The sequence below is a fragment of the Aythya marila genome, assembly GCF_965140915.1.
Source record: "Aythya marila genome assembly, chromosome: 10".
In the NCBI taxonomy this organism is placed as follows: domain Eukaryota; kingdom Metazoa; phylum Chordata; class Aves; order Anseriformes; family Anatidae; genus Aythya; species Aythya marila.
Genome location: NC_139051.1, coordinates 9206930 through 9221152, shown reverse-complemented (window position 1 = coordinate 9221152; position 14223 = coordinate 9206930). Strand labels below are relative to the sequence as shown.

Sequence of the window (14223 nt, the reverse complement as noted above, 5' to 3'; positions counted from 1 at the left end):
TTACAGCAGTTTGCAATAGGAATTAGCTGTGTTAATCCTTATGTAAATGCTTTTATCAGTATTATAATTGTATGAGCATCTGTCATTCAGTATTATTCATTAATATTCAAAGACTTTGGCAATGGCCTCAGGTTTGTCATGTAGTATCCCCAACAAATACTGGGTTTGAAATCAGCTTTTTTTAAGTTTCTTTTGCTTCTTTCTAGCAGTCTAGCAAATGAGAAAACAATAGTTTTTTCATCTTCACATCAGATTTTAACATATTACTTTTAGAGAGTGTAGGTATAGAGTTTCATATTTCAGTAGTGCGTAAATTGATGCCCTGGCTTTTTCTTTCCTCACAGGGTGTACTTCTATAAGAGGCCCACACATTAGTTGATTTTGTCAGTAGGGGACTCTACTTTCAACTCTCTTCATTCTTTTGGCTCCTATCAAAGAAGAGCAATCATCTCATAAAGTAGATATGTAGTTAAAGTCTGATATCTCTCTGGGCTTTGCAGTGAGATACGGCATTTTCTTCACACCTTGGCATGTTGAGATGTCAGGATATGATAATATTATGCATAGTAAAATCATTTTAGTAGCTTCTAGACTTTTAAAATGACAGCTCTAAAAATCATTTTCTAAGAAAACTTTTATATTAATTATTGCCAAGCAATGTGTTAGTATTTGGTTTAAAAAAAGCCCCACAAAAGACACAACAGTTTTGGGATCATGTTATAAATAAGGACACCTAAATAATAGCAATGAAGAGAGAAAGCAAGAGGCAAGACTTTTTTATTTTATATTTTTTGGTTTCAAGTATTTTCTCTTGCAGGATGCACTACTACTTCAGTGATTAAAAAATCTCATCACCTTATATCATCAAGGGAGGGAGAGAGTGACTGACTTTGTGCCGTTCTCTTGCTGTCTACTTGCTAGACTACTGATTATCAGAGAGGATGACTTGTAAATCATGATCTGGTTTCTTCTCTTGCAGCTATTTAATGAATTTTTATCCTGATTATTCACCCTCTTACAAAACTGATAGCATAACAAATTCTGCTGAAAGGTTTTGAGGCAGATGATAAACAGAAAGAGACTTCTGAGTTCAGAAATCCAAAGTTTTACAAATGGCATGAACAGCTTTCCTTTTTCAACAGCCTGATGCCTCTATCATTTTTTGCTAGCCCTAATGATTGCAAAACTGGTATCATAACTAGAATGAAAATAATACATTTTGAAAAATGTTGATATGAGCAAAAGCCAAGTGTGTGGGATGACAGATGAAAGTGGTGATAAATTGTGTGGGTGCTCTCATGTAAGAAAGTGCCTGAATCATTATTCGTTAAACAACAACAACAAAAAAGCCTATTTTCTGTTTGCAATACTGGGACTTGTTTAAAAAATCTTGGCATGTAATTGGCATTCAGTGAATAATGAAAAGCTTATTTTCAGAAATTAGCAGTCGTGACTTCACAATTACTTGAATCTCACACGTGTGAATAATTCTGTTTGTAATTTGCTAGATTATTTTTTTGTTTAAGACATAGAGAAATGCAGCACCTCATGAGCATCCATATCTAAGACTTAAGTTAGTTTAGTATCTGGTAGGACCCAATCTGATGCAAACTACTAAATGCAAATATAAATGAATAAGTAGTGCAGCAGTAGAGTAGATTTCATTCAGTTTTTCTCTTTGTTATATCTTTTAAAATAACTGTTCATTCTTATAGTGTTACATGATTAAAATTGTCCATCTGAAGCTGGATATCTTTAACTCAGATTAGTCCTTTTTTATTAATTGGGAGAAGTAAGTTATAACTATGCACATCTATTAAACAGTCTAATCATCTAAGGATTAGTCTTTCAAAAGTATTCAGGTGGCAAAAGGTGCAGGTGATTAATTCTTTTACATAAAGGATCATTAAAAGGTGTACTTAAATGCTAGTCTATCTTTAGATATATAAATACTTTTTGAAAAATCGCAGCCTTCAGCTGACTTTTTAATAAAATTTCATTATCATTTTTTTGAGGGGTTGGAGTGGAGGTTACACAGAGATTCTACATGGAGATTTTCTTATTTTTTTTTTTAACCCTAGCTATGTTTTATCATGCAAATTCAAGCCCAAATTACAACATTCTCACATAGTTTTGTTGTACATAATGAACTGAAAGCAAACACACTGGAGGAAATCTCAAAATGCATAACATGATAAAGGCTAAAAAGGCAGTTTTATGCTTAGTGCAAGGCATGGTTCTGTGATGTATATATTTGGAGTGACTTCAGGAGTGGGAAGTGATTTGCATTGTTCATGTTAATAAATAAAGTAGCACTTTATTTGATTTAAATATGAAAGGATGTTTCACGTGTTTTCAGGAACTTCCCTGAGTCATTTTTAACACCACAACACCTCAGGAGACTGCACGTACTCCAAATAATGCAAAGCTCCAGAGGTCAGCATGCTAAAAACTAACTACAGGGAGTATAATGCGCTTAAAGCAATCTCAGTTAGGAAGTCCTGTGACCACTTTTATAGTGATCTTATTTAAAGAGAGGCTTAATAAATCATGGCTTGGCTGTGGGAGATGGGTATTTGGCTGCTGGAAGCACTTACCTGATTCCACGGTTGCCGTATCTGAGTGTATATTTCCCACATCTCCAGAACTGGGCACAGGAAGGAGAGTATCCTTCTTAAACTCACTAATTCATATCAGGAAAGCACAGAACTTACTGCTTATGAATAAAGCGCACAACTTCTAACTGATTAAGTTCTGCCTAATTTTAGTCTTTTGCCAGACTGGCTCAGCTGTGGGTTTCCTGTACATCCATTTATTCAGCGAGCCACTAAAATCCAGAGTTGACTCATCCTAAAGGTAAGTTGCATCAAGTCAAATAGTTGTATGTTCTCAGTTACTAGCAGAGCCCCACATTTACCGCACAGCTAGGCAGAAACTAAGGTAGTTACTGTTCAGCTTGGTTTTGTTTGTTTTTTCCTCAAGGGATTGGACAGTAGGTTTCTGCACTCCCTGCTTTGCCTGCCTGCCAGGATAGGATGCAGTCATCTCAAAGCACAGGGATCTGAGGACTTCCACATCACTCTACACACAATCTTTTTGTGTCAAAACCATGCTTATTTTATATTGTTTGCTGTTACTATGGGTAAACATGGCAATACTCATTCCGTTAGGAATAATGGATTTTTTCATCTATTTGGACATTCTCTATAAATCCTAAAAAATCACTTCTAAGTTTCTGAACCATTAATTTCAGAAATGCCTTCTAACACATCGACATCCTTCATTTCTCTGTCGTGATCGATGCCAGGAAGATGCAGGTGATTTTCATTGCTAAATACCTGCTGTTCTAACACACGAGTACTTTGGTGCACTTTGCCTAAGATGCTGTTGGTTCTTTTATAATACCACGTGCCTCATTGCAGGTTTAGCAATTCACGTATCAGAATTGCAAGTATAAAAACAGCAAATGCCTTGGTCTGGAGACTGAAAGAGAAGTTCTTATTTCTAAAATGGAAAAACACTATTTCTGTTTTATTTCTCAGCTAGATTGTCTTTCCTATCTATTCTTTGCAACTAAAAGCCTGGCAGATTTATTTTTATTTTATTATGTTGTGGAGGTATGCATTTGGGCCATTTCTTGGAACTTGTGGTGATTTGATGTAACCAGAATGTGAAATGACCATTCTCCATGCTGTTTTTGACTGAGACGCACGGTATTATTGTGTTTGTCAGGCATGTAGACATTTTGGTGCTTAGTTTCTGGTTTTATCTGCTTTGGTTACATAACTATTTAGAAATGTGGTAAGATTTATGTGACTGGCTCAAACAGAAGATCATTAAAGCTGAAGGTTTACTTCTACAATTGTGAAGCTGGGTGCTCTGAAATAGTAGTAGCATCATGTTTTCCAGGAGACCTTTTTTATGGATGACTATCTCATCGGTAAGGCTCTCTTAGAAGGCTTGACCAAGGTCAGCAGCATGTTTATCCATGGCAGCCTTCTGATTCCTGAACTTGCAAGAATAAAGCTTGCTTCACGTGAATTTCTCAGGGTGCACCACACACAATGATAATATCTAATGCTAAAATACTTTGTTATTTTGTTTAAAAGTAGAAAAAGAACTTAGAAACAAAAGTAGCAACCTTTAAATTGCTGTTTAAGATCTAAGGGACAATGTTTTGGGTTTGGTTGTTCCCATGTCAGAGCTGTGAACTCTTTTGATACTGCCACATGGAAAGCTTTCTGTTTTAATCAGTCCTCTACTGTGATGGAAAGCTTGTTGTTGTTGTTACTTTTCCTGCAGGCTTGCCTCCTACTGCCAGGTCCAGAGCAGACTGTCTGATGGGATACGGGGCTCTACTGTCACGAGTAGAGATGTGGAAGCCAAAAATGCAGCGGTCCCACTTGTGGCTTAGTAGTTGGCTTCTGCGAAATCATGTAATCTTGTCCTTTGGCTTCTCCAGCTGTACAAAAGAGACACCGCTTGCAGAGTGCTGTGTTTGATCTATCGAGTGCTTTCATGATAAGTCATCTGTAAATTGTAGGATTTAAAATAATAAAAAATTACAATCTAGAAATTACATAGAATTATTGGAGTGTACGCAGATATGTACCTTTAGAAGATTTTATTTAGAAGGATTTTATTTTTTTATTCAGCTTTTTTTTTTTTTTTTTTTTTGGTGGAACAAAATAATAACCTTACAATTTTATTATTTGCCAGAACCTGAATTCTGTGATATGGGATGGTAGTAGCCCCTTGTGAGCACATAAAAGGGAAGGATGAGCTAAAGTACTTCACATAACTTGTACATAAAGGTATTAAGTAAAAGTTGTGCCTCTAAATAATTCAACAGGTGCCTAAATACAGCAAATACAATGATAAACATTGGTTTAAAAAAAAAAAAAAAGAGTAATATTCATCATGTTGTACCAAAAAGGTAGAAGAGAATTCTGTCCCCAGCCCCACATCAACACAGGTTTTATTTTAACTGCTCCTGAGTAGAAAGAGGATTTCAATAAAGATGTACAAGCAGAAGATTGTCTTCTGAAGATTTACTGTAAAGAAAAAAACAAACAAACAAACAACACACAACCACATGATGATAGACGTTGACATTTATAATTGATTATGGGTTATACTCGGAGCTCACAAGTAAAGTCAGTATGAAGCAGGAGTGTGTGACACTGGCGTTAGGGTTTTATCACAAGCCATTGTCACTGGAACTGTTGCATTTCTTTCGTGGTATGTCAGAAGGAAGACAAGCTGGAGCAGTCTGATGTAGATAATAGGGCTGGAAAGTATGTAAACATACCGAGGGAGCAGTTATCAAAGGTTTCTAAAGGCAAGGACAGCAAGCACTGTAATACATCATCTGGTTCTTTTAAGTGATTGCGATGCCCCAGCCTCCTTGGGCAAAAACAGCTCCCCAGGGTTGTGCCTCGGGTAGCTGTGATCCAGACCAGCTCCTTTCAGCCTCTGTCTGCAACCTCATTTACTGCTTTGTTAAAGTAGTGAAATACCAGTAGTGTCCATGTCAGAGATGGGCATGTTCAGGTTGGGTTAGGAACATGAGCAGTGCTTTGGGAGAGCCAGCTGAACATTGCTACCTTTTCTTCTCCTAAGCTACCTGTGGTTAGTACCTTCACAGTTACTCTATAATGCAGAATAACTCTGCACATGTCGAGTTGATTTCATTCTATTTCACTTTAAACTTTTAAATTAAATTTGTAGCTGTTTCCAGAACTGAAAATCCATTTTTTTCCTTTGCCACTTAGATTCATTATTTCTGAATATTTATAAACTGAAGTTTTTTACACTTTGTTTGACGTATACGGTCATGGTAACAGTGCTGTGGTTTGAATGTTTTGTGTCAGTATCTGATGGAGATCTGAGGGGGTGTTGTTTGCTCAAGTCACAGTCGCTGTAAGCTGTGTCTCAGTTGTGCCTCTTGGAGGATTAGGAATGAATTTGTTATCGTCTTTGACACGGTGAGATCTTTAACTCAGGAAACAGTGCAATTGCTAAACCAAAAGTTACTGCGCTATCCAGTAACAAAAGTGAGAGGAAACTTGAATTTGTTTCCTGAAGTACAGCAGATCATATTGAGCTACGCCAGCTGTTTGAGCTTCCTAAGTTCATGTTGACTGCATCAGTTTGGAAGTGCCTGCTTTAGCAACTCAGCTGTCAAAGAGGGAGTGAGAAGCCACTGGAAGCGGTCACCTCTCCAGCTGGCGTACTGCTCGCAGAAGAGGCTACGGATCCATCCCCTAAGAGACAGACTTATGACATGCAGGAAGCTTTGGCAAGCTCAAATGCAAGAAACATAGCCTAAAACATAGTGCAAGATTACCGATCCGAATAAGTGGCTGGAAAGTGGCTGTGCATTTGCTGCTCTGGGCGGATTTTTATTGATGGGTCTCACAGGATGCTCTAGAGGTAATGTATCCTTCTAAGTAAAGAGGAGTGAATAGGATTTCACTCCAAAGTACAGAAAGTGCTATCCAAAATTACACAGAGAATGACAAAAGCAGCATGTCTTTGCTGCTTCTTCCGACAACAGCAAAAATATCAACAAAGCATTTGGCTTACATAAAACCCAGAATTTTGATGTCCAGTATTAAAAACTTTTCTTGTTTGTCCAAAGGTCTTCAGATCCCAGCCTCTTGGCTGCTATTTTGAAAGAAAGGAAAAAAAAAAAAAAGTGATGTCAACCGTGTGTTTCTCACAAAGGCTTTGCTTACAGGAGCTGAAACATTCTGCAATTTGCATAGAGCACAAGGACTTTGATCTTGACAAAACATATTTTGCAAAGCAGTATCTTGGGTGCGATTAAAACTTGCATAAACAAAACTGATAGTTGTAGAGGCCAACTTTTCTTCCTACTTTCAATTCTCTCCCCACCTCTTGCTTCCCCCCTCACCCCCGCCAACCACAGCTTATGTCACTGCTGCAGCCAGAAAGATTTTTATTGCTTTCAGATGCTGTCACCTGCATAACAAAGCGCAGATCGAAGTTGCATCATTTCTGAGCCTTCAGAAGTGTTAACAGATGTGCTGCTTCTTGAAAGCCAAAGAAGGTGCTGTATGAGGAGAAAGCTAAACTAGCTGTAGAAGCTGAACAAGCTAAGAGAGGCAAAATGTAGATGTTAAGATAAAAAAAAAATAAAAAAAATAAAAAAAATCAAAGCTTTTCTCCCTAAAGCTTCTAGAGATCGAAAACCCTTCTTTTTCGAAGGTATTTGAACTGTGTTGGTAGATTTGGAAAGTCGCTTGGTCTTCATGAAGTGTATATCTATGCTAATACAGCTATGCTGTTGGAAATATGTGATCAGTGTGTGTCACTCCTGTGTGGGACTTTCAGTGGTGTTTTCATACCTAGCGTTTGCTCAAGGGCAGAGTTGTGCTGAAAATCTCAGATAAGACAGGTGTGATTTCAGAATTCACTTATTTCAAGATATTTATGAGATTTAGGTTGCATTTTAAAAAAAAATTTCATTCTCAGGAGTGCAGTGCAATACTGGAACAATACTGGAAGAGGTCTGCCATGGAGCTGTGAAGTTTTTACCCAGGGAGATTCCCAAGTCAATCCTGATCTAATGTTGCAAATAACTCCCCTCTGAGGGTAGTTTGGGCTGGATGACCTCCAGAGAGAGATCCTTTCTAACTGATGTTTAAATGAGTCTGAAAAGATGCTGCCAAACACATTTATTTAGGGCAATCTTATGAGAATAAGCTTGCTTTGGCGTATCTGTTTTATTAGGACACTAAGATAGTTAAAATATTAATTCAGACACGTATATAATAATAGAGCAGGTATTTTCACTCCATCAAGGTGAAAGATCAATTAGCTTTCCATTGGGACTGGCTATACTGCAACTTGAAAACGAGTAACTTTCAGGCATCCTGAAATTAACTTCCCTAGATTTCTGATGGGTTTTACATAGTTCAGGGTAGTTACGGGAGTTCTTGTCAATTCAGGACAGAGAAGCAATCCTGTTTGAGCACAGAAAATGTGAAACATTGAAGGTAAGTCTGACCTGCATATCTTGATAGATGATGCGTTCAACAGTGCAGTCTTTTGCAATTAATTTATCAGTTAGGAAAGGTAGAAGGAAAAAAAATGGGTGTATTGAGACGTGAACCACAGAATGATGTTGATGTAATGTTCTCCTTTTCTTTTCCTTAGTCATGTTTTAAAGTATTTGGAAAATGGTAGTCATTATGTATTAATATGGGTAGGCTCATCAATACGGGTAGAACTCATCACTTTTTTTTTTTTTTTTTTTTTTTTTTTTTTTACCACCAAACAGCAGGTATGTTGCATTGTGCTGCAGCTCTGCCTGCAAGCAAATAAAGTCTTGTCAGCCAGAGCTGCCTGTTGAAATACAAAATGCCTGCCCTGCTCCTGCACGAATAAAGAAATCTCTGCAGTAGGCTGAAGAAGAAAAGTCTTCCCGTTATACTTTCCTATTTGATTTTTGCCACGTTTTTATTATATTTCTGTAGTGCCCCTTGTCACGTTGAAGTGATTTCCATATGTAAGGGAAAAGTCCTATGTCCAAGTCCGTACCCGTAGCGGGCTTCAGGAATCTATTTTCATCCTTACTGGATCGTAAGATGAAATGGGAGAGACTTAAATGTACAAATCCCAAACAAAACTGTTTAATACTGGGTTGTTTTGTTTGCTTTGTGATAATGCTTTGCTCTAATGCAGTATACTATGGCAGTGAAACTTGTCTTCCCAAGGAAATCTTGGAGAACTTCCTCAATTAGCAGTAGTTACCCTGCAGTTGAGGCAGGAACAGAACTTAATTTGCAGCTTAATATTGAGAATTTAAATGCTAGCTTTATAATGAAGTATGATGATGTCTGAATTCGTAGGTATGCACCTTAAATGTGCTTATATGCCAGGTACTTTAAGAGACGTAGGTAGGTGCTTTTATAGTACTTATTACGGTACATAATAAAGAATCGATCTCTAGTTACTGGTAAGATATGCTGGTTATAAAGGAGAAAGATAACTTTCATCTCCGGTTTTACTGTACTGGATAAAACAAGGAGCCTTTCTTTGAAGAAAATGTTTCTTATTAGAAAATTCAAAGCTTTCATAATAGACATTGATCTGTGCTGTAAAATGAAAGGAGGAGGAAAGCTTTCACACAGAAATGCTAATAATGTTCTCTTTGTTAGTGCCTTTGTGTAGCGTATTAAGTGAATGTTTGCCTATCAGTCCCAGTTCTGGACTCTGAGCCGTCTACCTTCCCGTAACGCAGCCATCCTGGGGCTGTGCTCTACACCATACCATTTTTTCAGCATTGGAAGGATGCTCTTTATCCTTTGTGAAGTACCCGCCCTAAATGCGGGTGGTAGAGCACTTTTTTAAAGTAAAAGCATGTGTTGTAAGCACACTGCTGGTGCACCGTTTCTGTATTGTGAATGGTGCAAGCCAGAAGAAGCAGTACAACGCCGGGTTTATTGTACTGATAGCAATAAGTACTCATTAAATAGCTAATGATTATATGATTGGGATGATTGGGATTTTACATTGTGGTGCAATGAATGGAATGCTTGCATTGTATTCTAGTCTCTTCACTGTCTCCAGGAAAAAACGAATCAAAATGTAATTTGCTAGAAAAGACCTGTACCTTTTAGGCAGGAATAAAAAAAAAAAAAAAAAAAAAAAAAAAAAAAAAGGCAAGTCTTTCCTAGCAAATTATGCTAAACTTGCACATTTCTGTAGTCCTTTCTGAAAGCACGACAAGGTCAATTGTTGTATATGCATTTTCAAATTATTTGCAAGTTGCTGAATGCTAGGCAGCCTTCTAGATTTTTTTTTTCCTGTCTGCTTATTTTTATTTATACTTTCTAAGTCCATTCAGTTATTATATGTCATTGCAGCGAGCTTCTGGGCATTCTGCCAAGTCTTCAGTATTGTCAGGATGCTGGATAAAGTACAAAGAAAAATGCTTGTCTGTGTTTCCTTGTAAAATTTTACAAGTATTGTATAGCCTCAGCAGTAAGATCATCCTTATTACAGCAAGAGCAGGAGAAGATGAACACGGGACTGACTCTTGCTTTCTCTGTCCGTGCAGGTAGTTAGAATGTAGAGTTCACTTTGACATGTATGAACGGCAAATGTCCATGAATTAATAAGGAAATCTGAACCAGGGATCTAGGCTTCTGTCAAGCAAAGGAGTCTGTGTTTAATATTGTAAAACTGTGTAATAGCATAACTGTGAAGGTGAGCCTTTTCTGAAGAAATAAAACTGGACAAAAATAATTTGAAAATTTAGATGCTCACCATTATCATTACCTCACCCGTAACTGATCCTGTAATTATAATGACTTGTTTGGAAGCCTTGTTCCTTTGCACTGCAGTGTATGGTTTCCACAAATATATTTTTTTAAAGAATAAGAACAAATCAAATTGTGTGATTTTTGCAGTGTCATTTTCATATTGGAACTGGATGTTCATTTGATTCAAATGTAATAAGATATAGGAGCATATTGGGGGAGGGAATTAAACATTTTTTTTAGTAGAATATAGTATGGTCGGGCTGATTATTCCTTTCCCAGGTTAATTTCTGAGTAAATATGTGATTTCTCTGTATTAAAGCAAACAAACCAAAGCTGTAGATACTTGCATATTTGGCTTGAGGAAGAGTGAGTGCCACATGCCTCTTTGCCCTTTTTTCAGTGAGTTTTGCTATATACAGTGTACTGCAGAGAATGGGGCAATGTAGCTGCAGTATTTTTGCTCTGCCTGTTGGAGAGTGTGTTCATAAATGAATCGGAATAGTGATTGTTATGCTTTGATAAAAAATAAAAGGAAATCTACCTGTGCACCTGAGTACTCAATAGGCAACGTTACCTTCTGCCATAAGTTACAGACTTCTTACATGAGTTTGAGAACAGCTCTGCTGTGCTTGTTCTGAGAATAGATAGAATTTAAGTCTCGGACATTATTACAACATAAGAAAAAGTTATTTTTAATTTTTTTTACCCTGTAGGAAAATAAAATACAGATAATGAATCCAGAGGAAATAAACTTGTTTTGTTTGATATTATTATTCTAATATACTTTTTTTTTTCTATAGTTTGTGCTGAGGCTTTCGATCCAGATGAAGAAGAAGAAGATACAGAACAAAGGGTAAGAATGAATGAATTGCACTGTGCTTGGTTCTCTCTAGGGCCTGACAAGCAGACGTCAGTATGTGAGACTTCCTTACCATTTGTGCATTTCATTCTGCGAGGTGGTGAGGTGTGCTGTCGCTGACAATGTGACATTGCTCTGAAACTTAAGGCTACTTTATCACGTACACTCATTTTGTCACTGTAGCTTTAATATAGTTTTACTTTAGAGGACTTGATATCTCTACTTAAGTCTGCTATCTATAAAAGTTTGGATATTTTCCTTTCTTAATTATACTTAACGCTTGTTGAGGGAATTCCTAGAGTACTGGTGCTGTTAGGAAGGTTTAGTTAAACTCAAGCACAGCTGTTCCTTTACGGGTATTTGAAATTCCTCGCATGCTTTTCATTGCCTTCTTGTCAAAGCCGTTTGCCTGGGTAGGAGAAATACTTCCTTGAAAGGTTTTGAGACTTGTGACCACCTGTTGTTTGATTGTTTTTGAAAGTTGGAAATTTCTAGGAATTGCAAGTGCAGGTACTGTTATTGTCTTTCTTTAGAGATGTTTTATGTGAGGAAATCCTGTAGCCTGGCTGGTGAGGGTCAGTGTTTTCTCTAGGGGCTTTCTGCTGTTCCATTTCCAGATTCCATCTCACTGATGCTTACACTTCTGCAAGGAAAAGTCTAAGTCTAATCTAATTTGTCTTGAACAAGAAAATAGTTCATACATAGGATGCTAAAAAAAAAAAAAAAAAAAAAGGAAAAAAGACTGTCTGACAATCAAAATGGTTTTAAACCTGGATACATCTATTTCATCAAAAGCATTAATTTTCCTGACTGCTGGCTCAATATCAGTAAAAAAAATATATATATATATTTTTAAAAAAAATATATATATATGTATTTTCAAATGAGGTCTGCTACTCAAGCTTGGACAAAGAATATTTAGAAATGCCTGCTAATGTAACAGTTTTTCAGAACTCCTGCTATTCCAGAAATACAGTTAATACAGTGAATGTGAACTTATTAAAGCTTTTTATACATTTTCATAATTATTCCCCCAATCAAAATAGAGCAGATACATATTTTTATGAGACACAGTGAATGTTGGTTACTTTAACCCGATGAAAGGTTTATTTGTGACTGTATATAAAGCTCAGTTAGAAGGGAAGGTAAAGGCATCCTTCACTGTCTCTCTTCACTGTTTTTAAACATGTGTTAATTGTCAGTGTAATATTTTTCTGTATTTTCCTTTCACTCTGTCTTGCATTGTACATTTATATGTAAATAGTGTTTATGCAAACAACAAAGAAGAACTTTATACTATGTTACTTTAAAATTGTGTTTGTGTTTTCATTTTGAAGTGAAGGTTCAATTTGTAATCATATTTCTTTGCTGTCATGACAGTTTGACAGTTTGTGTATTTTTACTTTTTTTTTTTTTTTTTTTTTTTTTTTTTTTTTTTTTTTTTAGGTAGTTCATCCAAAAACTGATGAACAGCGATGCAGACTGCAGGAAGCATGTAAAGATATCCTACTCTTCAGAAATCTAGATCAGGTAATATCAGTTTAAGGAACTCTAAACTGGAGTTGCTGTTTTGTAGCTTGATCTAACAGTCCAGACACTGTTTCTGTATTGTGATAGTTCATAAAATTTTAATTATAAGCAGACTGGCTTGGGGCATGTATTTGGGGATTACCGTCAATGAACAATACAAACAGGTCAAATTGTCAGTTACTGTGACTGTTAGATCACTGTCCCTGCAAATTATATTTTTGTATGTTTTTGTTAGGAAAAAGTATTTTATAAATTATATTTGTCTGTTACTCCTGGGTACCATTGCACTTCATTTGCTTTTCCTGATGGAACAGCTCATAATTTCATGGGCAATTTAAAATTGAAGTAACTTACGCAATTTATAATTGTTGAACTCTGTCTACATTTGCTTGATTTTAGATTGCTTCACCTTTTTTTTAAAATGTCAGTGTCAGTAAATTTTCTGCAAGCGAATGTAAAAGTAATGTTTTTAGATTGTCCTTGTTCTTCTTCATCTTGCAGATTTATTGCTGAAGTTAATAATTAATTGCTGCTTGCTTCCGCATGGGGTTTTAATGATGAGCGTCTCCATTGCTGCTGGCTCTTAGCAAATGTAATTGTGTTTTTTGCTTTTCGTTTTTTTTAAATGAGGTTTGTAGGATAGTTCAGGTATGTAGGATATTTCCAGAGGTCCATTCCTGAACTAATAAAATCCAGCCTCTGAAAGACCACAGAACAAGTGCTTCTCATATCTGATTTGGTGTTTACATCAAAATGGAACTGACATCTCCACTACAGGTTGATTTTATTTTGTTTTTCTATTGTACTACTATTGTACTACATAAAAACAAAGGGGAGGAATGAAAGCTCTAACACAAGCAGTGGTCCCTGCATCTTCCTGGTTTGAATCAGAGCTTTGTCTGAGATATAAAAGGCTTTAGTTTATGGTTTCAGAAATGCTGCTCAGCTTTCCTTGAAGTTCTCACAGTTCTTGGTTGCTGTACAACCTCCAAGAGTCATCGAACTACATCCCCAGAGGAGTATTTAAAAGCTTTTGACTGCAGTAAGCTTAAGAAATTCACATTCAGTCAAAAAGTTTCCTTGAAAGCTGTCCTTTCAAAGACTGTTCTTTCGCTGTTCTGGGATTCTGTCATTGTATCTGTTTACTCGAGACATTTAAAATGCTCCTTTTGCAAGTAACCTGATTGTGTATAGTAAAAAATTAAACACCTAAGTATATTCAGCAGCTCAAGGGGTATGTACAAAACGTGATCACTATTCAAATTGATTAGGTCGATCTTTTGGCTTCCAGCAAAATAACCCAGAAGCAAAAATTAATAAACAGTTCATACTCAAAAAAACATATCTGAGCTGAAAAAGCGGCCTTAAAAAAATACTGCTTCTTGGGAAAAGCTTTCTAAGCAACTGGGGAGAGAAGTAATGGAAATGGTCTTAACTGCAGCTGTTGAAGACTCCTGCTTTAAGATAGCACATGGCTGAAAGATGACTTCAGTACGTACATTAATTATAGTATGACAAAGGGCACTTCACAGAGAGGGG

The 14223-nt window shown here is 36.6% G+C and overlaps 1 protein-coding gene across 1 annotated transcript in view; it reads left to right on the top strand.

Moving 5' to 3' along the window:
- PRKAR2A (protein kinase cAMP-dependent type II regulatory subunit alpha) overlaps positions 1-14223 on the top strand; it is a 56585-nt gene that overhangs the window by 25476 nt on the left and 16886 nt on the right. Inside the window, exons 3-4 of the mRNA XM_082768176.1 lie at positions 11096-11148; positions 12601-12684. Of these exons, the coding sequence (XP_082624302.1) occupies positions 11096-11148; positions 12601-12684 (137 nt within the window). The remainder of the gene's footprint in view (positions 1-11095; positions 11149-12600; positions 12685-14223) is intronic.